Here is a 22,429-nt window from a genome sequence, read left to right as displayed (position 1 = left end):
ATGTTACTGATGATGGGGTATCACTCATGTGAATGGGACAGTCAAAAGGGTGAGAACCACAAGGGGATTATTTATGTTCTTAAAATGCCCCAGCATATTCATGAGGCACAAAACTATAGTCACACATTCAGGTGCCATGTTTGTTTGTTTGTGTTATTGATTGGAATATGTCCTCATTTGAGGTCAGATGTTGTCAGTAATGACCATAGAAAATTTTCTTGTTTTAGTTATAATTATGTTGATTGATAAGCGTATTTTATGTGTAGGTGTTATTTTCTGAAATATATTTAATTGAGAAATATTTTTAGTATAGTCCTTTCAATGAAGTAATTCTTTCGTTCCAAATAACACCTATAACAAAATTACTTTTAGTAATTCCTTATTTTAAGTGATTTCACATACTTTACACAATGTAAAGGGAAAATTTTTTTTATATGAAAGAGTGGTGAGAAAATTCAGTGATGTAGACCACATTGTGTCAGGAAGAGATTCACATTTATATCACTTTATCCTGTTTTTGACCAATATAATTAAGTTATATTCTGCTTGTAGTTAAAATTATGTGAACAGATGGTGAAAAAATTTATTTAAAATAATGCTTTTAAAGTTTCCAGGATTTTTATCCTTCATGAAACCTAGGCTTCAGTGTTCTTATAACTACCCAGTAATTAGAGTGCTCCTCCACACCATAGTTATTTCAGCTACGTTGTTAGTCCACTATTCGCACCTTATTCATGATGCAATATTCTAGTTATATCTATAGTGTCTGTGTACTAGTGGCTGAAGATTTAGATACTCTGTGATTAAAATGATAAAAACTTTAAATTATGATTGTAATTTATTGTGAGTAAATTTTATGTATGTTCCTTATATAAACATTTTAATTACATAAACTATATAAAGCATAATAATCTACCAATGTGAAATAAATATAAAGTATTTAATGTACTTGCACTTAATAATACTTAATATTAAAAGCATTTCAGTATTTGAATTAAAACTAAGATTAAGGTGCATACTAGCTATGAAGAAAATAGTACCAACTGTATATACCTAGCAGTGTTTGAGTTGTTCTTGTCATTTGTTTTTATCTCAGGTTATATCTGTGTCTCAAAACTTCGCTAATTCCTTTTGGAAGGTGCAAAGAAACTGAGTGAATCTCTTAGGTGCTCTAACGATCAGTCACTAGGATTTGACTGGTGTCTGAATGTCAGTAAATGTTAAGATTTGCCTTAATAAAAGATTTTGGTGATAAAGATCTTTTATTTGAAAGATTCTTGGGGATAAAGTAAATTTGGCATGGCGTGTGAAATAAATCATGGATAAGAGTGAAAGGAACCATTTTTTGATTGGTTTTATGTTCTATTTGAAAAATAAGCAAGTTTTAATTATGTTTTTTACAACTATTTTTGTATGTTGCAATTATATAACTTTTATAAATATTGAAGAATATTGGGTTTTACTGTTATAATGCAAAGCCTTGCCTCTCAGTTTATGTCTTTCCCAATTTCATTTATATTTTAAGTTCTCTAAAATAAAAATATTATTCAATTGCAGTTGAGACCTTTAAAAGGAAGTGAATGCCATTAAGCAGGCTTTCTTATTGAAGTAGGCGTACTCTAATAGGAAAAGATTTGTTTTAGTGGGTTAGACTTCTTTTTAACTTATAAAGAAGTCTCAATTTACTAGCAGTATACTTTTGTTTTAAAGCACAAGTTTAAGTGTTAGCCTCAGATTTTTAAAATCATATTTGTCAGTTAACTTGAAGGAAAAAAAGTCATTAAATTATCCTTGGTTGATAATTCTAATTGAAAATATTTCATGCAAATATCTTGTCCTGTGAGGCTAGAAATTAGCTTTGACTTCTTGTTGATTTCAAAGCACAGTATGGCTTTGACAGACTTTACATACTGCTTATCCTATTTTATAGTTTCAAATTTCAAACCTCTTTACAATGGTTTCCTCTTAGAATGCATATTTGATGCTTGTCATGTCAGATCTTTTTTGCTATTTGCCTTTTTTCTAATCAGCATGAAAATGAACATGCATAATACGTTAACAAATCTTTTCAGGTATATTGTTACATATTTTTGTTTGTATTATTTGGAGGTTAATAAGTATTTCTAGGATCTTTTATTTATTATTTGAAATGAAATACATTAAATAGAAATCAATTTTTTTAACCTGTGACTTTGTATTGCATTTTGAAAATGTTGATGTGTTGAGGTGTATAATTGAATACCATAGAAACAAAATGGAGATTTGAGGATGATGAATTGATAACTAGGTATTTTTTGTGGTGAGATTCTAAGATCAGTTACTGTTGTCCTTATAAAAGTCTAATACAGTCACTCAGCTGTTAAAAACCTAATCCTCTATTTAAAAAAATATACAAAAACAAATTGTCTATCTTTCTGCCTGATCTCTTCTCAAGTACTAACACAATGGAAACAGTGGGTGATCTGTCAATGTGTTTGGTTTGTCAATGATGGTTTTGTATAAATATTGGGAGGGTAAGAAATAAAATCGCACAGTAAAATATGATTTCATCTGCCTTTTCTCTGCAGCTCCATGGCTCATGCTGCAGTGTGAAATTCTCATTTTACACACTTTGCAGGCAGAGCACATGAATTATGCATTGAGCAAGAAAAATCTCCTGCCTCAAGTCCTATATGCATTTACCCAGGTTCTGTCTCTATTACCAAGATGAATTGCAAATGGAGAAATGTTTGATGGAATAGAGCTCTTAACTTCTTTGTTTAGAATTCAGAATTTTATTTTTATAGTAGATCCTTTAAGTATGAAAATGTTTTGAACTTACTATGGATTTTTTAAAATGAAAAATGAAATATAATATAAGAGGAATACCAAACACCACATGAAGCATTTTATAGTGTTGATTCAGAATGCAAGGGTTTTTCAATTCAGTAGAAATGACCATTATCTATTGCTAATGTTGTATTTCAGTCACTGGTTATTTGCTGTTCTCAGAAATTCTGTCCTTTTGAAAGCCTTTTTTCTCTCTGTTCTAGGCTTCTAGTAAGAGATTATGCCAATTTCACATGCAGCTCTGTTCTGTGTTATATGTGACCTGATATGTATTTAATAGATATTGTTACACACTCTTGGCTGTGAAGTAGAAAATAAGGTATAGACTTGCCTTCAGCTTTAACTTTATCTTGATTTGGTAGGTTTCTAATTTTTCAGGTAGGGAGGTTACAGTTCCATAAAGACAGTCATGCACCATTGTAGCTTATAGGAAGCTACACCCATTGTGCTCAGCATAGCATTTTGATAAGTCACATGATGATATGCTCTTTTTGTTATATGTTCTTTCTTCACAGGAATGATATTCTAGTTGAGATGGCATTTTCATTCTGCGCTTGTTTTCATTTACTTGCAACTTTTAAATTTTAGCTTCAAAACGTTTCTTCTATTTTTTTCACCATCTTAGACATTGTTTACTCGTTTGAGAAATGGAGAGAAGGACAAATACTATTTCTTTCATTTTTAAATAAGGAATAAAAATTAAAACTTAACTAGATGATTTGGAGTGTTCAGTGATAAAAATAATTACTTTGAAGAATAAAATTAGTGCCTTTTTAAGTGTATTAATAATGTATATTATTATGTGGTCCTTGAAGTTTCTGAGTATCAGCACAAGGGAAAAAACAAGTGAAATTTAAATTATTTTAAAATGTTACCTATGTATAATTTTATGTAATGCTTTTGTTCATGTATGTGCACTGTTGTAGGAGCTCTAACACTGTGTAAACTTTAAATGGTGATAAAATATATTTTGCTTCAGTGGTACCTTCTCGTGGCTAGAGGAATACTTCAAAAATATTTATTAGCACATTAGCAATAAGCTATAGACTTTTGGTAGATTATAAGTTATTTGAAGGCAGGACTATGTCTATCTTGGCTGTTATTTCCATTGCTTGGCATAGAATCTAATATATATTTAAAATTCTACACATACCTATTGAATGAATGAATGATTAAATAAATAAAAACATTTTAGTAGAAACTTTAGTTTTGGTCTGTGATTGAGAAAATTTAATGTAAAAAATAGTATAGATTAGAAAGATAAACTTTGACTCAATTATATTTAACGCCCTACTCTTTGTTGGCCTTTAATTGTTTGTAATGCACTTAATTAATACTGTTTTCTTTTTAAAAGATTTACAAATTTTTGTGAATATGTAACCAAACTGTCAACAGTTCAGGCTTAGGGGCACTGTATTCTAGTTCATGGATATATACATTTTGTAAGTACAGTAGACCGAATAAGCAAATCTCTGCTGGAGGAAGCCCTAGTTATATGCAGATATGTTTTGATATATTTATTTTCTCTACAAAGCAGTAGATCAAGTGAGTGAATCCTTTCAACTCTAAAAAGAAAGAGCCTGGGAATGTCATATATAGATTTTAATGAATATCTTTGGCAGAGAAGTTTGATACAACCCAGTATAGAAACATAAAATATCTAGTACAATGCCTGTCACAAACTATATCAGAAAAGGCTGATCTATCACCAGCCCATCAAAAATATCTGAGCTATGCATACATTATTTCTTTTTCTTAAGTAAACCTGTTTAAAAGTTATTTTCAAGAATATTTGTGGACTTTCTACAAAAGAGCCGCTGTACGTTTTTATGTTAGCAAGTTGTCCGATTATAAAATAATTACATACCTTTAAATTTTGTTCTGACATTTATAATTTTTAAACACAAAATAGTTTAAGAGTTTGCATAGTGGGTAAGAAATACTGTATGCTACTTGAGACAAATGTTGATTCAGGAAAACATTTTATATAACCATACAGAAGTTTAATTTGTTGGTACCACTAAGCAGAGGAAAAAAAACGTTTGTTTTGGAATATTAAGGACTACTCCACAGATTTTTAAAACAGAACATGTGGAAAATGAAATATTTGTTATTTTATAGGAGAAAGAAAAGAAAACAAAGCAAGATAGAACTCCTCTTACCAAAGATGTTTCACTTCTAGATCTGGATGATTGTAAGTATTGTAGTTTAAAATATTTCTTCTGTGTTTAGTAAGAGTATTTTTTATTTTTATAGTACCTTTCATTTACATGTCCCCAAATATATCAATATTTACTGTGAAAGACTTATAGATGAATAAGGCAAGAAAGTTTTGGAAATCGGTGGTATTTGTTTCTTTCATCTATTCAGCATATCACTTTATTATCACATGATCAAATATAGATGGCCAAATACAAGTACACAAAATTCATTTTAAAATATTTTGCTTTAGTAATTTATACTTGTTTGCTAAATAGTCATCCATATCTTGTAACTTCTATATTGTGAAATGTGGATTATGGGGATTGACACATGTAACTTAAGGAGGTAGAGGATTAAGGAATGTAAATCAAAATGGAAAGGACATCACCATCTTCCACTTGGCACAATTTCAGTAGGAATGGAAATGGGTTACAAAGCCTTTGGAGGCCAGTTTGGCTATCCTCTCAGTCTTTTAACTGCAAAAAATCTTTGTCCCAGCAAATCTAAGAATTCAGAATCCTACAAATATATTCACCCAAGTGTACAAAGATATATGTATTTACCACCTCCCCTTAAATCCTCCTGCATGCTGAGAGAGAGATAGTGGTACTTTGTTGCACTAGGAGAAGAGTAACAAGAAGTGAAATTTCATGAATATTAAACTACTATCATTTTTGATAGAGTTTTTCTATGCTGAGAGTGAGTTACGTTTTAGGTTATCTCATTCTGTCATAGATCTGTTCTGTTTATACTGTTACCTGCCCTGTCCCCAGTAGCCATGGCATATACTTAATATAGAGAAATTAAAATATATAATACAGAGAAATAACAGAGAAACTAAAAATAAAATTGGAGTTAAATTTGAATCATGTTTTACATATTGGCTACGATTTTGAGGTTTGGTATCATCCAGTGTTGCTAAGGTTTGGAGAAACAGATGTACATGTTTTTGATAGGAATATAAATAGGTACAGCTCTTTGGAGTCATTTTAGTAATATCTATCAAAACTTAAATTGTACATACCCTTTCACCTAGCAGTTCTTCCCCGCCCCCCGAGATGGAATCTCACTTTGTTGCCCAGGCTGGAGTGTAGTGGCACTATCTCGGCTCACTGCAACCTCCACCTTCTGGGTTCAAGCAATTCTCCTGCCTTAGCCTCCTGAGTTGCTGGGACTACAGCTGCGTACCATCACACCCAGCTAATTTTTTGTATTTTTTTTTAGTAGAGATGAGGTTTCACTGTGTTAGCCAGGATGATCTTGATTTCCCGACCTCGTGATCCACCCACCTTTGCCTCCCAAAGTGCTGGGATTACAGGTGTGAGCCACCGCACCCCACCAACCTAGCAGTTCTTTTCCAGAAATTTATCCTACTGATAAACTACTGATAAAATCAGATCTTATTTCTTTCTTGTTTTAAACCCTTGAATTTAATGGCTTAATTTTGCATTTAGATGAAAGCCCATACTCCTTTCCCAGGTTTCTCAGACTGTAGATGATCTGACCCCTGTCTCTTTCTTATCCACATTTCATCCTACTCCGTTTTTATGCATTTGTCACACATACCAGGCTCATTTCTGCCAAGGGCCTTTCTACTGCTGTTCCCCTGCTGAGAACAATTCCCCCAGATTTTCTGTTGGCAGACTGATCCTTACTTCCCCAACTCAGAAGTCACCTACTCTTACACACTGTCCTAGTCCCCTTGAGCTGGCATAACAGAATACCTTAGACTGGGTAGTGTATAAACAGCAGAAATTAATTGTTCATAGTTCTGGAGGCTGGGAAGTCCAAGATCAAGTTGCCAGCGTATTTGATGATTGGTGAGGGCTAGCTCTGCTTCAGAGATAGTGACTTCTGTTTCCTCATGTGACAGAAGGAGGAAACACCATCCCTCATACCACTTTTATAAGGACACCAATCCCATTCATGAGGGTAGAACCCCTATAACCTAATTACCTACTAAAGACCCACCATAGTCTGGATTAGGTTTCAACACGAATTTTGGAGGGACATAAATTCAGACCATAGCACAAACCTTCTTGTTATTCTTGTTATTCTTGTCTTCATGGCATTTTTCACTATCTGAAATTACCTTAAAATTTTGGTACTTGATTATTGTCTCTTTCTCCCGACTAAGATGTAAGTTCCATGAGGACAGGGTCTCTGTCTGTGTTGCTCATTGCTATTCCTAGTGTATAGAGTGGCTCCTGGCAGTTAGTGGGCACCCAGTAAATATTTCTTGAATTAATAAAACATATAAAGGCATATACAAAAATTTCATTGCAGCATTGTTCAGTGGTTAGCTCTGGCCTCCTTGTGATGTAGGACTAACCTGGGAACAGGCAAGAATAAGACTTTCATTTTATATTTTGTATCTTTCTGTGACATTTGAATATCTTACATATGTATGTTTATAACCATAATTTAAAAAGTTTAAAATTGTAAAAGAATAACAGTAAAATACATTTAAAAAGGAACTAAGAGTAAATGTTAGTGTACTAATTACAACTTTTTCTTCTTATATTCAACTCAACTTTTTTTCTTATATTCAACTCTGGATTTCCTGGCAACTACGGTAAAAAAAAAAAAAAACCTATAAAATGACATAATTGTTCTAGTTCCATTCTATAAAAAAAGTATATTTTTATATGTTGAGACACAAGCTTTTTAAAAAAATCAAGTTTTTAAGAATTGAAATGAAAGTTTTTTTGAATTTTAAGGTGACTTTGATCACAACCTACATTTTCTAACTGAATATAGGATATAGTGTTTCTCTTTGTTTTTAATACCCAAATGCTATTTCTTTAAAAATCTTTCATAGTCCTGCTTTTGTCAGAAATGACACTTGAAACTCTCTTGTTAACAAGTCAGTTCAGCCTATGTTTTCTGGATTGTCTGCTATCCCCCAAATTAAAAAACTACAAAAACCTTGTGAAGGAACCATGATCTGAGCTTAGAGATAAAGACAAGCAGAGTGCCAACTTCACTGTATGCCTCCTATTAGCCTACAATGGTTCTCCATTGCCCATGGCATGCAATTTGTTGCTCAAATACTAAAATGTTACTCTCCAGTGGCTTTAGTTCTCAACTGTGAGAATTAGATTAATCTTGAAAGAAGGCCAGACACATTCCCAGTGTTTTATCTAAGAGGCACATCATAATCCACACAGGTTGTTTGCTAGGTACACAGTGCATACCAGGAAGACTGCAAGTACTGAATTTATTCATTTCTTCATTCAGGAAATGTTAATTTAATACTTGCTATGATCTTTATAATCTGCTACATACTGGAGATTCTAAATGAATACAATATTGTCCCTATCCAAGGAACTCTCAAAGTGTAATGGGAAAAACAGATAAATTGGCAATGAGATTGCCACATTATAGATGAAATGAGGAGAAATGCACAAAATACTGTTCGGTATCAAGGTTCCTAATCCACCTAGCAGTATCAAAATTTAACTTTTGAGTTGAGTTTAAGAAAGCATCAGTTGGCCAGGCCTGGTGACTCACACTTGTAATACCAGCACTTTGGGAAGCCGAGGCGGGCAGATCACCTGAGGCCGAGATTGATACCAGCCTGGCCAACATGGTGAAACCCCGTCTCTACTAAAAATAGAAAAATTAGCCAGGCATGGTGGTGCATGCCTGTAATCCCAGTTACTCGGGAGGCTGTGGCAGGAGAATTGCTTAAACCTGGGAGGCGGAGGTTCTAGTGAGCCAAGATCGCACCACTGCACTCCAGCCTGGGTGACAGAGTGATACTCCACTTCAAAAAAAGAAAAAAGAAAGAAAAAAAAGCATCAGTCAAGCTGTTGGAGGCATAAGGGGAGGGTATACTAGGCAGAATAAAGTTATGGAGGAGGGAAAGAGCTTGCTACTACCAGAAATAATGATTGTCTGTCTCTAAGGCAGCAACCTAGCAATAGACTGACTCTACTACAAAGCAATTTGGTTATTTCTTTTACTATTTCTCTATTATATCTGTTGAGGGGATGTTATCATGAGCACAGGGATTAGTCCTATGCTTTTAATCAGTTTAGTAGTTTCTTTGTGTCTCATTTTATTCATTTGTAATTTTTTTTAAAGGCTATAAAACTTCTACAGTTTCTTTAGATCATTAAGTAATATGACTCTCTTTCATGGGGGTCAGTTAACAATACATGAGAAAATATTTGTTCTAGGATAATATATGACCTAACAGGTTTTTGTTAGACTTAGAGATATCAATATGCTTTCTATGTTTCAGGCATATTTTATATTCCTGGAAATTACAATATATTTTAGGACCCCATACCATGTGCTTCAGTAGGACGATCATAAATCAGTGATCATATTCTAGTGTTCTTTTATAGGAAATGTAAACCTATGTCATTACATTGTTAGTACAACTGACAGTGAAATATTTAAAAAATCTCTGTCAGCCAACAATAATCATACTTCAAATAAGCCTTATGATCTGTGATATCACATTGTTGAGTGAATTTTGGTCAAGGCAATAGAGTGGAGTCGCTAAGAGGACCGTGGAGCAAGCTGTCTGAGTTTCAATCCCAGCTCTGTTACTCACTAGTTGTGACATCTTGGGCAATTTACTTAACCTCTCCATGCTTTAGCGGCTTTGTCTATAAAATTGGGATGGTACAAATACTTTTGGGAGTCATTTAATTCTCAAAGGATGAAATGACTTGATATATGTAAAAGCATTTAGAACTGTGCCTGACACATGATTGGCATTACTGGGGTTAGTGATGATGCTGGTGCTGATGATGCCAATGATACAGATGATGCAGCAAATTACAAATTAAATAACAACATATTAAGCCATTATGTATTCAGTTTTTCTTATTCTTAAATCTTAAGGCAAAGCTTTGCTTGGAAGAATAATTGAATAATTACTGTATTAGATCTACTTTTAGAAAAGAAAAAAAAGTTTTATAGAAAGTTTTTAAAATAAAAAGACGAAAATAAAATTAACCTGTAATCCAAACACCTCGGGTTAACATTCTGACATATCAGTTTAGATTCTCTTCATATGCAAATCCCCCCCTCCAAATTGGATTCTACTGAGAAACTGTTTTATCACTTGCTTTCTCCTCTGTTTAAAGTACATGTTCTTAGCTGGTGTGGTGGCTCATGTCTATAATCTAGCACTTTGGAGGCCAAGGCGGGAGGATTGCTTAAGCCCAGGAGGTCAAGGCTGTAGTGAGCTGCAATTGTGCCATTGCACTCCAGCCTGAGTGACAGAGCAAGACCCTGTTTCCAAAAACAAAACAAAACCTACGTTCTGTGTAACTGTATGGTTGTCCTTTATTCTGTTAGAACAAATTCTGTTTAACAGATTTACTATTGTTGGGAATTTAACTGTTTTCCATTTTTTGCTATCATAATTAGTGAAGTAACATTCATCATTGTAAATATATTTTTCAGTATCTCTGTAACTGTTTCCTTAAGATAAATTTCCAGAAGTAGTACTGCTGGGACAAAGACTTTGAAGAATTTGTTTGTCCAAAATTGCCTTTTAGGCTTGGCATGGTGGCTCATGCCTGTAATCCCAGCTACTTGGGAGGCTGAGACAGGAGGATTGCTTGAAGCTGGGAGTTCGAGACCAGCCTGGACAACAAAGTGAGACTCCTGTCTCTACAAAAAGATAGAAAAATTAGCGGGGCATGGTGGCATACACCTGTAATACTAGCTACTCAGGAGGCTGAGGCGGGAGGATTGCTTGAGTCCAGAAATTCAAGGCTGCACTGAGCTGTGATTATGCCACTCTACTCCAGCCTGGGTGACAGAGAAACTCCTTCTCAAAAATAAGCAAATAAAATTGCCTTTCAGAAAGCTTGTACCAGCTTACACAGTATTAATACGAGGGTGCTATATTCGTTGTACCTTCACCAATGCTAGATTTTGTATTTTAAAATTACCTTTTCTAATTTGCCAGGTGGACGTGATATTTCATTTTAACTTGTATGCTATGACTTTTTTAAAAAACCCTATAGAGTCACTTTGTTTTTACACATTACTAATTAAATACTTCAGCACAGTCACCTAGCCTCAGAATTCACTTTAGGGTAAGCTTTCAATGCCAACTTTCATCTTGCCATACCTGCAAACAGATGCATAATCATCTCTTTAATACCAGAGCACACATCTTCTGAAATTATACTAGAACCCATCCTTCTTTAAAAAAGAGCAGAACTTGCTTGTGGTGTGAAGTTTCTTCTCTTGTCTCTTGATGGTACTTAGCCAAGCCACAGTTGGAATCAGAGGCTGTTTCTTATTCAGTTTTTTATTCGTTACATGGGCATTCTAATATTTTGAAAGGACGGATGGTGGATGGGTGGGTAGATAGATGTACAAAGGAATGAATAAACATGCATTTAGAACTTACCTGAAAAGTTATGTGTTGCATGGGAAGGCAACATATTATGATCCAAGTTAGAAGAAGCAGCTTCTAATCTGTAGTGGTTCTGCCATTCACTTTTTTTATGACCTTGTCAGTATTAATCTCCCTGTGGCTCAGTTTCCAGTGTCTTCAATATTAAATGCTCTTTTTAAGCCTTCTCATTGCCATTGGCTTACTTTAGTCTTTTTCACTTCATTCCTAAACTATTGTAAATTCTTCCTTACTCCCAACCCTGCCTTCAGTCTGTGCATTGTACTACCATCTGATTAACCATCCTGCAGGACCATATTCATTGTCATTCCTCGGTTTGATCGATTTTTGACTGTTCCCCTTGGTCTATAGGATAAATCCAGTCCCCTTAGTTTTTCAATTTCCCACCTCCCAGCCTTTGTTTATAGCATTCTGTTATCCAACAATTAACTGGCTTCTTTCTTTCCTCTTATTCAAATCTCACCCTTACTTAAAAATTGGACTTCATTCCCTCCTGTTCATGAAGCCTCCTCTTCCACTCCTTCTCCGGTGATCCTTGTTTTCCCCCGACTCTGTGACACTTGCTAAACTGTACAGGGGTTTTCAGTGTGGGTCTAAGGAAGCCTGGGGATTTGAAGCTGTGCTTCAGCCATACTAAGTGAGTGTGGGGAAGACCAAGAGCTCCACTCCCTCCCCATTCAACCTCCAGGCTGCTTTCTCTATTATATATGTTGAGATTTTGTTTAGTGTTTCCTTTGAAATTTTTCTTCTTTGGCCGTATCATTTACGGACTGTATTGTTACTTTTTTTTTTTGTCAAGTACGTGTATCTCTTTTTCTTAATTAGGTTTTGTTACTTGAGGATCTTGAACTTTTTTGTCTCTCACTTGCTACCTTGCAGAATAAATATTTGTTGTTAACTTTATGGATTAATATTTGTTCTGCCTTGTTCACTGGATATTGTGAGACTAAAATGAAAAAAAGATGCTTTGAAAAGTAATGTCACAGCTGGGTGTCATGGCACACGCCTGTAATCCCAGCAGTTTGGGAGGCGAAGGTAGGAAGATTGCCTGAGCCTAGGAGTTAGCGACCAGCCTGGGCAACATGGGGAGACCCCATCTCTAAAAAAAAAAAAAAAAAAAAAAAAAAAAAGGCTGGGTATGGTGGCATGCACTTACTCAGGAGGCTGAGATTGCTTGGGCCCAGGAAGGGATTGCACCACTTTACTCCAGCCTGGGCAACAGAGCAAGACCCTATCTCCAAAAATAAAAATAAAAAAGAAATGTCAAATTAACTAAATGTTATTCCCTTTAGGATATTATCTTGGAATGAGAATTTGCTGGAAGCTAAAACTTGATCACATTTTAATGTATTTTATTCAAATGGTTTAGAAACACCAAAAATTAATGTTATTGTCTGTTCACACAGACTAGCAGAAATGCAAACATGTAAAGACACAAATTTGTATTACATGAGAAGTACAGTTATAGAAGTTTGTCCAAGTATATCTGTGAAACAAAGAAGGCACATATAAGCTGTTTGCAGGTGAGCCAGAGAGTGTTTTCCTTTTAAAGGGTAGCTTGCCAGATCGAAGTTGCAAGATGAGCAAGGCAGAGAAGTAGGCAAACAGAGTAGAATATAAAAGTCTCCAAGACATAGAACAAGATCTTGGGAACTATTATCCCATAGAGCTAGCGCATAACAGTGCTGAAATTGGAGATAAGCTGGACCTGAATAGTCCAGTATGGCGGCCACAAGCCACATGTAATTACTTAAATTATGCAAAATTTAAAATGCATTTATTTAGTCATACTAGCCACATTATCAAGAGTATGTTAGGCATATGTGGCTAGTGTCCACTTTATCAGATGTAGAACATTTCCATTATCGTAGGAAGTGCTATTAGGGCTGGGGCAGACCATAGAGGACTTTGTGAACTTAATTGAGGAGTTGGGCTTTTATCTTGTAGGCAGTTATGAGCCTTTGAAGAGTCTTAAGCAGGAGAGTAACATGACCAGACTTGCATTTTTAGAAGATTTCCAAACTTACAGGTATCAGTTCTCAAGTATCAGGTATCAGTTCTCAGTTTTAGAAACAATCAAACATTTCTATCTAGCACACAGCTTTTGCTGAAAAAGTATAATTACAAGGGAGTTAGGTAGCCTGATTAGAGTGGAGAATAAAATAGATATAGGATTTGAACATCTTTCAAGACTTCTAATTCCACTGCAGCATTCTCTTGGAAGCGGTTGTTATTCTTATGATAGTCTGGAAAAAAATGTTTCTTTTACTTTTTTAGGGAGATTACTGGGTGATAAATGTCAGTGATAATGTTATGTGATAAAAATTTTCACAAACTATTACTCAAGATATTTATATCCTTATTTTGTTATAGGATTTGCCATTATGTTTTGAAAGCTAAGACTAATAACTGCCATGACTTGATAATAAGTTGACTAAATCAAGATGTTAAATAGAATTGTCATACATTTATTAATCAAAGTAATTTAATTAGATTTACTAACAAAATAAAAATGTTGCTTTTAATAATTTGAATTAAACGTTCATGCACATTTACTAATTTGGGCCTTTTCTTACAGTTAACCCAGTATCCACTCCAGTTGCACTTCCCACACCAGCTGTTTCTCCAAGTTTGATGGCTGATCTTGAAGGTTTAAACTTGTCAACTTCCTCTTCAGTCATCAGTGTAAGTTATTTTTAAAATACACCAGCTCAGTTTTCTTATGTTGCCATTGTATCTTTTTTATTAAAATGTAAATACTTGAAGTGGATTCTTAGTTTTGAACAGATTCTTCTCTAAGAACAAGCCCAATTTAGCTAAGACCTTTTAATTTGTTTAATAATTTACTCAAACCATTATCTTCTCAATTTTTTTCACTTGTTGTCCACACTTAATTATCATCTGTATGTTTTTCTCTGGTATTGTTATATATCTGTAACATACAAAGGTTCTTCACCACATTGACGCAGTACATATACCTGAACTGTGCCACAAAAACTTGTCTACATTAACAGACTTTCATTTCCGTAATCATTTTATTCCTATCACACTATTTTTTCATAGACTATTAAAAATTCATGACTGTTTTTATTTAAAAGTTCAAGATTTTTTTTTCTGTCTTATTTTTGTACATTTATTTACATGTGTTGGTGTCTTTAAAATTATTCTTTAATGTTATTTATAGAATGCGATGTGAAGTGAGGCTAGAACCTACCTGTCTCAAAATAATGCAAAAACCATCAACATATCATGGTATTTGAAGCTGCAACAACTGTTTATTGTGTTAGCATATTATATCCACTAACTTTTCACTGTAAATCAAGCATGCTGCCTAAGATATATAATCTGTTGATATGCTTGACCTCCTGTTAATTTGTTGTCAGAAATCTGACAGACTAAGAGACAGAATAGTGAGCTTTGATGGGCATAGGTAGCTTCAATAGATCTGGTTCTCAGGGCTGGCAGGGTACTACATGGCATATAACTGATCATCTGAGCTGCCTGGGAGCATAGAGCTGCTTCTGCCAAAAGTGGGAGAAAAGAAGTGTCTAATTCTTGTGTGTTATTATGGAAAAAAATTCCTCCTTTAAAGCAAATATGCTATCAGGGCTATGCAATGAAATACTAAAAAAAGCTATCTGCATTTCTGTTCAACATTGGTCACCTCGCTTAGAAAGTACAGGTGAAAAGTTTTAAGCTACAATGTTCTCCTTAAGCATAGAATGAGATTATGTCTTAACCACCCAGAAATGAGTAAGAATGGTATTTGTGATTTTAATTTGCCCTTGTTTCTAAAAGGAAAAGGCACATTAAAAAATATGAGAGGGAAGCATTGAAAATAAGCAGTTAAGTCTTTCATTTATTCAGGTAATAAATATTTATTAAGCATTTGTGGTAGGCTCTAAAGAAAAAGTGTTAATCAAAAAATCAATAGTGAAGCAGTTGGTTCCTTGAGTGGAACAGGAGGTCCCTAAAACCTTGGTTGGCAGTAAGGTAGTAAATAAATAATAACTTGGGCTCTGATATCAGATGTCCAGGGTGCAAACCCCTGCTTTGCCACTTAATAGCTATGTGACTGTGGGCAAACTGGTACTCTTACACCTCATTTTCCTATGAGAATACTATCTACCTCATAGGATTGTTATGAGATTAATGAAATAATATATGCAAAGCTCTTAGAACAGTGACTGACACATTGTCATTACTCAGTAAATATTAACGAATATTCTCCAAAGTGATCTGATATGTGATAATGGACCCTGAGTGTAGACTCTTCTACTTTATTAATAATAAGAAGAAAGCAGTTGAGATTAGAAAAGCTTGTAGTAAATTTTCATTCATCACAAAGTAATTGACAGACTCACCCTTTTATACTAAGGAAAATATTTATTGAGATGGTCTCTTCAAAGGAAAGAAAAGCACTCCATCTAAAGTTGGGCAAAAAATGACCGCCAGTTGACACGGCTGAGTGAAGCAGGACCACAACACTCACTCCCCAAAAGCTAACAAAATGATCAAACAAGTAGTGCTGAAAAGAATGACAACCAGAAGTTCACCAGCAACAATAAAATATGGACAGGAATAGAACTTTAAACAAAGAAAATGCTAGAACTCTGAAAAATGGAACTTGTAGAAATAAACTGAATATTCTACTGCAGAATGGCATGGCACCTAATAGCACATCCAGCCCTCAGAACAGTACTGAGGAAAGAAGATGAATCAACTAGAGTTTAAGCTTGCTCATTACGTGTCTGAATTTGGAAAGAAGTGGACGGAAGACATCAGAGGAAAATAAATAAAACCCCTCAAGAATTACAACTCCCATATAATGCTGTGAGATCTCAACAAATCTAGGAGCTTTTTTAGATCCTGAAATGAATGAAGTTCATAGATGATAGAGTACATCTATAATTTTAAAGTCAACATGTTGTCCTAGTTGAATAGAAAAAATAAAAGTAACATATAATAAACTAATATTTTCAATGATATGTAACTGTTTGACCATGACTATACTAGAAGTAGTTAAATGATGCTGGCACTCATATATAGAACTCATGAATGTGAGAACTATATGTGCAGATTGATAAAGGTGTGTTATTCGGCAATGCAAATGCTATGGGTTGCGGTATTTCCATCAGTGACATAATTTTCCAAACACTGAACAGTTTTTCTGCACTAAAGTAGTTGCATCCCTGGAAAATTGAGCCTGTTAAAATCTTGCCAAAGAGAAAAAAGACTTGGTATTTTATGTGAAATGTTCTAGGATTAAGTAATTTTAAGCATGTTTTCTAACGTGTCTAACGAGACATTTGAATGTTAATAGTTTCATTTTCTCATAGTAGGAAACAGAGCTTTTGTGAGGGACACGGTACAGTCTGTATCGTCAGGATCTACCCTATTTATTACTGCGAACATCTAGCATTCCTGGCCTTCACTCCTTAAAGCTAGTGGCATCCTTTACTGTCCCTCCCTGCAGTCGTGTTCTAGCTGTACACGTCAAAGCATTACGTAGCGGTGAAAAGCACAGGCTCTTGATTCAGACCACCTGTGTTCAAATCAGAGTTCTGCACTTTACAAATTAGAGACTTCGGGCAAGTCAGTTTACCTCCCAGTGCCTCCGTTATTTTCATCTGTAAAATGATCATGCTACCTACCTCATAGGATCGTTGTTGGTATTAAATGATTAACAAACATGAAATGTTTATAACAGTACCTGATACGTACTAATAACTAAATATTTCCTGTTATCATTTTCATTACACGTACATCATTAGTGCAACTTTATAACGGAAATGAAGTGTGACCCAAGAAAACTGTGTTTTCTTCTTACTATTAAGGCTGTACATAGATATGCTGAAACATGAAAATTACTGTGGATTCTACTTTAAAGAAAAAAGAGTGGGGATACTGCTGATTGTTGAAACCAAGGAAAGGGTGATTCAAAGTAATAGAATCAGTAGCTATAAAAATTGTGGTCATATGATTGAGTATAAATGATAAAAATAAGAAACCAAAACTAGAAGGTGGAGAAAGATGACAGGATGCATGGTAATTATTTTTTCGATTTAGGTAGGAAACCACTCCGTAATATGCAAAATTGAAACCACTTTTGTTTTTGTTTTTAATGAAATGCAAACCTCTTAATGATTTGTATATACTCAAAGAACATTTATCTGATGTTTTGGAGGGTTTTTTATTTTTTGGTTTTAATTCCATTTCTTTTTCTTCAAAGTAAGATTATGGTCCCATTCTAAGGGATAATTTGTCTGTTTCTCTGTGTGTCTGTCAGTGGTTACAGAAATGTCATGTTCACCATGGTTAACAGTTACTTTAGATGGAATGGTTTTGGAATGACTTGTTGATTGTTTTGGTACTTTTCTGTAATGTTTAAATGTTTTATAATAATATAATAAATGATAACTTTTTAAAACAAATTATTACTATAAAAATGAGCAAAAGGACAAAAACCGGAAAAATTAATTTATGGTATAACAAATCAGAATAGTGCTTACTCGTAGGAGAATTACTGCTTATAAGGAAATACAAGAGTAGCTTCTGGGGTGCTGATAATGTTCTGTCTTTTGATCTGGGGGCTGTTACATGGGTGTATTCAGTTTATGAAAAAAATCATTGAGCTTTGCACTTAAGATATGTGTACTTTATGTATATTGTACTTCAATAAAACATTTTAAAAAGTGGACAAATGATATAAACACATTATTCATAGAGGAGGAAATATAGATGATAATATGCGAAAAAGGTTCAGTGGTAGTAATGAATAAATGTAGATTTAAAGAACCATCTTGCCTGTAACATTAGCAAAAATTACAAAAACCAACATCTGTTGTTGCTGAGGTATGCAATGAAGCAGCCATTATGCACTGCTCCACTGGTAAAAGTATAAATTATTACATCATTCTGGATGGCAGTTGGGCCATCTGTATAAAAAGCCATCAAAATATGTATACCTTTTGACCAGGTAATCTCATGTCTAGATTCTTCTTCTAAGGAAATAATTGGAATTACACAGATTAATGTGCATGGTTGTTTAAACCTAAATGTCTAGTGATAGTGATGGTTACAAAAAGTATGCAAAAATAATTTAAGGAATTTTGTACAATTATTAAGATGTTTTTATTACATATTTTAATAAGATAAAATACGGTATAATGTAAGGTGGAAAAAAGGATACAAAATGTTATATATATTATCTAAATTTTGTAAAATTGTACAATTATACTGTTTTCAAATACAGGGAAATTGAAAGAGTAGAAGAAAGTGCATCATAATTTTAACAGCTTTTCTGAATGATGAGATTATGGATGTTTTATATTTAATTTTCTTCTACATATTTTTAAATATTTTCCAGATTTTCTCTAATCAAGATGTAATACATCTATTACCCAAAAAGCAATACTTGTAAAATAGAAATGGAAAGCACATATATGAATGACGAGGATTCCTTTTTATTTGTTTGGGTCTTTTTCCTTTCCTCTTCCTTTTCTCTTTCTTTTTCTTTTCTCTTCTTTTCTTTTTTCTTTTCTTTTCTTTTCTTTTTTTTTTTTGACAGGGTTTGGCTCTGTCACCCAGGTTGGAGTACAGTGGTGCGATCTTGGCTCACTGCAACCTCTGCTTCCTAGGTTCAAGCCATCCTTCTACCTCAACCTCCTGAGTAGCTGGGACTACAGCTGCCTCCCGCCACACCCTAATTTTTATATTTTTGTTGGTAGAGATGGCTAATTTGTTGGCTAATTTTTTAATTTTTGTTGGTAGAGCTAGGGTTTCACCATGTTGCCCAGGCTGGTCTCAAACTCCTGGGCTCAAGTGAGCCACCACACTCAACCAGATTCCTTTTTATTGACCTATCTGATATCTGTCTTTCTAGATCACCACTACTAATTAATTGGGTGATATTAAGCAAATCACTTGGTTTTTTTCAACTATGAAATGATAGCAAGGCAGATTTCCATGTTTCCTTTTAACTCTGATATTCTATGTGTGTATGAACCTAAGATGGAATTCTGAATTAATGAAAATAATTTCACTGGGATAATTTGAGTAAGTTTGTTAAAATAAAGAGATGAAACTTTTTTAGTTTATATGATGACTTTCTAGTCCATCTATAATTTTTATTTATTCTAGTAAATGTTACTTGTTTTCCTTATGTATATTAGATTTTTTCAATCAACAAAATATTTACAATGAAACCCAAAGAACAATTGCTTTTTCACAGCAAATATTTTTCTAATTAAAAAAGTCACTATTTGTTCCTATCCTTTAAATTATATATTCAGAACACAGAGATTTAAAAAAATAATGCCTGACAAACATTATTATCATTATAAGGAAAGGCTTTAGTTTTTTAAACTCTATAATAAATATTATTTATAAACACAGCATGTTTTAGTCTTGCCAGAGACTGGCCATTGGCCAACAGATAGCTCTACTGAGGGAACATTTTAGTTCCTGCTGTAGTATTTGAGTGAACAAACCGGTTAACTTAGTAAATTTTTTTTTAATGGATTATGATTAGGTCCTGAGTTTAAATCAAAACCTGCAAACACATAAACATCAATCCTTAAAATGTATGCTTCTTGCAGGGATGAAAAAAGAATAGGGGGAAAAAAGACAATTTTGTGTGTAAGAATAAATGTGAAATAAGAATAACTTGTTCATCTCTGGTATTAGAAATGTTGAGTGAAACTTTGATCTGTTGTGCTTTAAATTACTTTGTATATTTGGGTCACAAAAATTTTAAGTGAATAAAACAGTTAAAGTTACCTATTTTAGTGTATGTTCTGCTTTAACTGGTAAACATCAACATGAAACCTTGACTCATCCTTTGCATTTTTTGTTTCTTCTCAAACTAGTTGTGTAAGAAAGTATATTTATTTACTCACTATTTAAGATTATGTTTTTATGGAAAAATCAGAGTCTGACCTTCCTAGGTTAAAAGGTTCTCAAGGTGGCCGGGCGTGGTGGCTCACACCTGTAATCCCAACACTTTGGGAGGCCGAGGCGGGTGGGTCAACTGAGGTCGGGAGTTCGAGACCAGCCTGGCTAACATGGTGAAACGCTGTTTCTACTAAAAATACAAAAAATTAGCCTGGGGTGGTGGCGTGTGCCTGTAATCCCAGCTACTTGGGAGGCTGAGACAAGAGAATTGCTTAAACCTGGGAGGCTATACTATCTATGATTCTTTAACACCTAATAACAAGTCAGAGATTTTCTGTGGAAATACACTTTTAGAGTTCCACCTTAAAATGCTAAGAACTCATTTAGAAAGACAGAGTGACGTTTGTGAAATGCATTGAATCTGGAGCCCAAAGACCTGGTTTTCACCCTTGACTGAGCTGTGTTTATTATCATTGTGACTTTGAGCAGTTCTTTGACTTGTGTAAACTTCCGTTTCTTAATTTACAAAATGGAGATAATACTTTTCCCAAACACCTTTTTTTATGAAAATCAAATGAAATAATGATCCCGAAAATGTTTGAATTCTATTCTGTAGCTGTAAACCCTGAAATCTAGTCCAATGGCAAAATGAAATAATGCTCCTGAAAATGTTTGAATTCTATTCTGTAGCTGTAAACCCTGAAATCTAGTCCAGTGGCCCTGGAACAAGTGGGATAGTGATTTGGCAACAGATAATAGATTCAGATTTGAGGATCTTGGCCTGGATGTAGACTATAGGAGGAAGGATTCAGTCAAAATTGGGATTGACAGGGTAGAGAGGCTCTAAGGCCTTTATGTTCAGTAATAACATAGGGTTGATGTCACCTATTCCATTTCTTTCCCTTCCTCCCGCCCTCAAATTGGATACTAGAGCTATGCAGGAAAAGTGACTCAGTGAAACAAAAAACATAAGGTCCTCAGGAAGCACCAGATCTGCAGATTCAGGGACTGAAAAACCCTTATTGTACAGAAAGGATTATTGCTTAGTCTGCCCAGCAAAGTTGGCCATTTTTGTACTGGGCATATCTAAATCAGGCAGAAGTCACTGCATGCCAAACCTGAAAGCTTGTGATAGGATTATAACTGTTTTTTTTTTTATTGCAAAGAATTCATACTAAAAGTAAATATCAGTTTGCTCTAAAATGTTTGGGATTGATTTCATAATTTTTCTGTTCCTCAGAACTTGAAAGGGAAAAGAATGTTAAATTTCTTGAGTACCTTCAGTGTCTTACCGAGTTAAGGAAAAAACTACAAATACTTATATTCCTAAAGTAATGTAAAAGGAGCAGTGAGTGGTACATGTCATTCCTTAATAACAAACTTTTTTTGTTTCCTATATACCTCTTTAATACAACCAAGGATAGTGTTACAGTAATTCACACGTTCTATAAAATAATGAAGTAGGCTGGGCGTGGTGGCTCACGCCTGTAATCCCAGCACTTTGGAAGGCCGAGGCGGGCGGATCACGAGGTCAGGAGATCGAGACCATGGTGAAACCCCATCTCTACTAAAAATACAAAAAAAATTAGCCGGGCGCGATGGCGGGCACCTGTAGTCCCAGCTACTCGGGAGGCTGAGGCAGGAGAATGGCGTGAACCCAGGAGGCGGAGCTAGCAGTGAGCCGAGATCGCGCCACTGCACCCCAGCCTGGGCGACAAAGCAAGACTCCGTCTCAAAAAAAAAAAAAAAAAATATGTAAAATAGTGAAGTAATGATGTGAAAAATAGGCTCAGCAGGAATTTGCACATCTTGCATCCAAGTATGTCTCTTCCTTGTGTCGTATTCTGTGCTGAAGAAAACATTAGCATGCCATGAACTGAAGCCAAATATCAGTGGGTTAAGCCATCTCTCATCTTGTTCTTTGTCTTCTCTTCTTTAAGACTAGGGAATTGGTTATTGGATAGCGCTCCCAAGTCTGGCAATAATAACTCAAGAGTACCCTGAATCAACATCTATGGCTTTTCCCTAAACCCTGATCTTAGGGCCATCCATTTGTATTTTGAAATGATCAAGCTATCCTTTACTCCAGCTGAAAACTTACTTGCCTGA

At 34.6% G+C, this 22,429-nt stretch overlaps 1 protein-coding gene across 3 annotated transcripts in view; it reads left to right on the top strand.

Moving 5' to 3' along the window:
• Positions 1-22,429, top strand: part of AP3B1 (adaptor related protein complex 3 subunit beta 1) — a 293,463-nt gene that overhangs the window by 192,449 nt on the left and 78,585 nt on the right. Inside the window, exons 21-23 of one of the 3 annotated variants that reach the window (XM_024247265.3) lie at positions 4,951-5,023; positions 14,004-14,110; positions 15,835-18,129. In XM_024247265.3, coding sequence (XP_024103033.2) covers positions 4,951-5,023; positions 14,004-14,110; positions 15,835-15,873 — 219 coding nt within the window. In that variant the 3' untranslated portion in view covers positions 15,874-18,129. Of the gene's footprint in view, positions 1-4,950; positions 5,024-14,003; positions 14,111-15,803; positions 18,130-22,429 lie in introns of those variants that run through there. The other 2 variants (XM_054555656.2, XM_002815683.5) reach the window with 2 other exon arrangements.

Source organism: Pongo abelii, chromosome 4 (genome assembly GCF_028885655.2).
Source record: "Pongo abelii isolate AG06213 chromosome 4, NHGRI_mPonAbe1-v2.0_pri, whole genome shotgun sequence".
Taxonomy (NCBI): domain Eukaryota; kingdom Metazoa; phylum Chordata; class Mammalia; order Primates; family Hominidae; genus Pongo; species Pongo abelii.
Note: the sequence above shows the minus strand (reverse complement) of the source record. Positions and strands in the feature narration are given on the sequence as shown.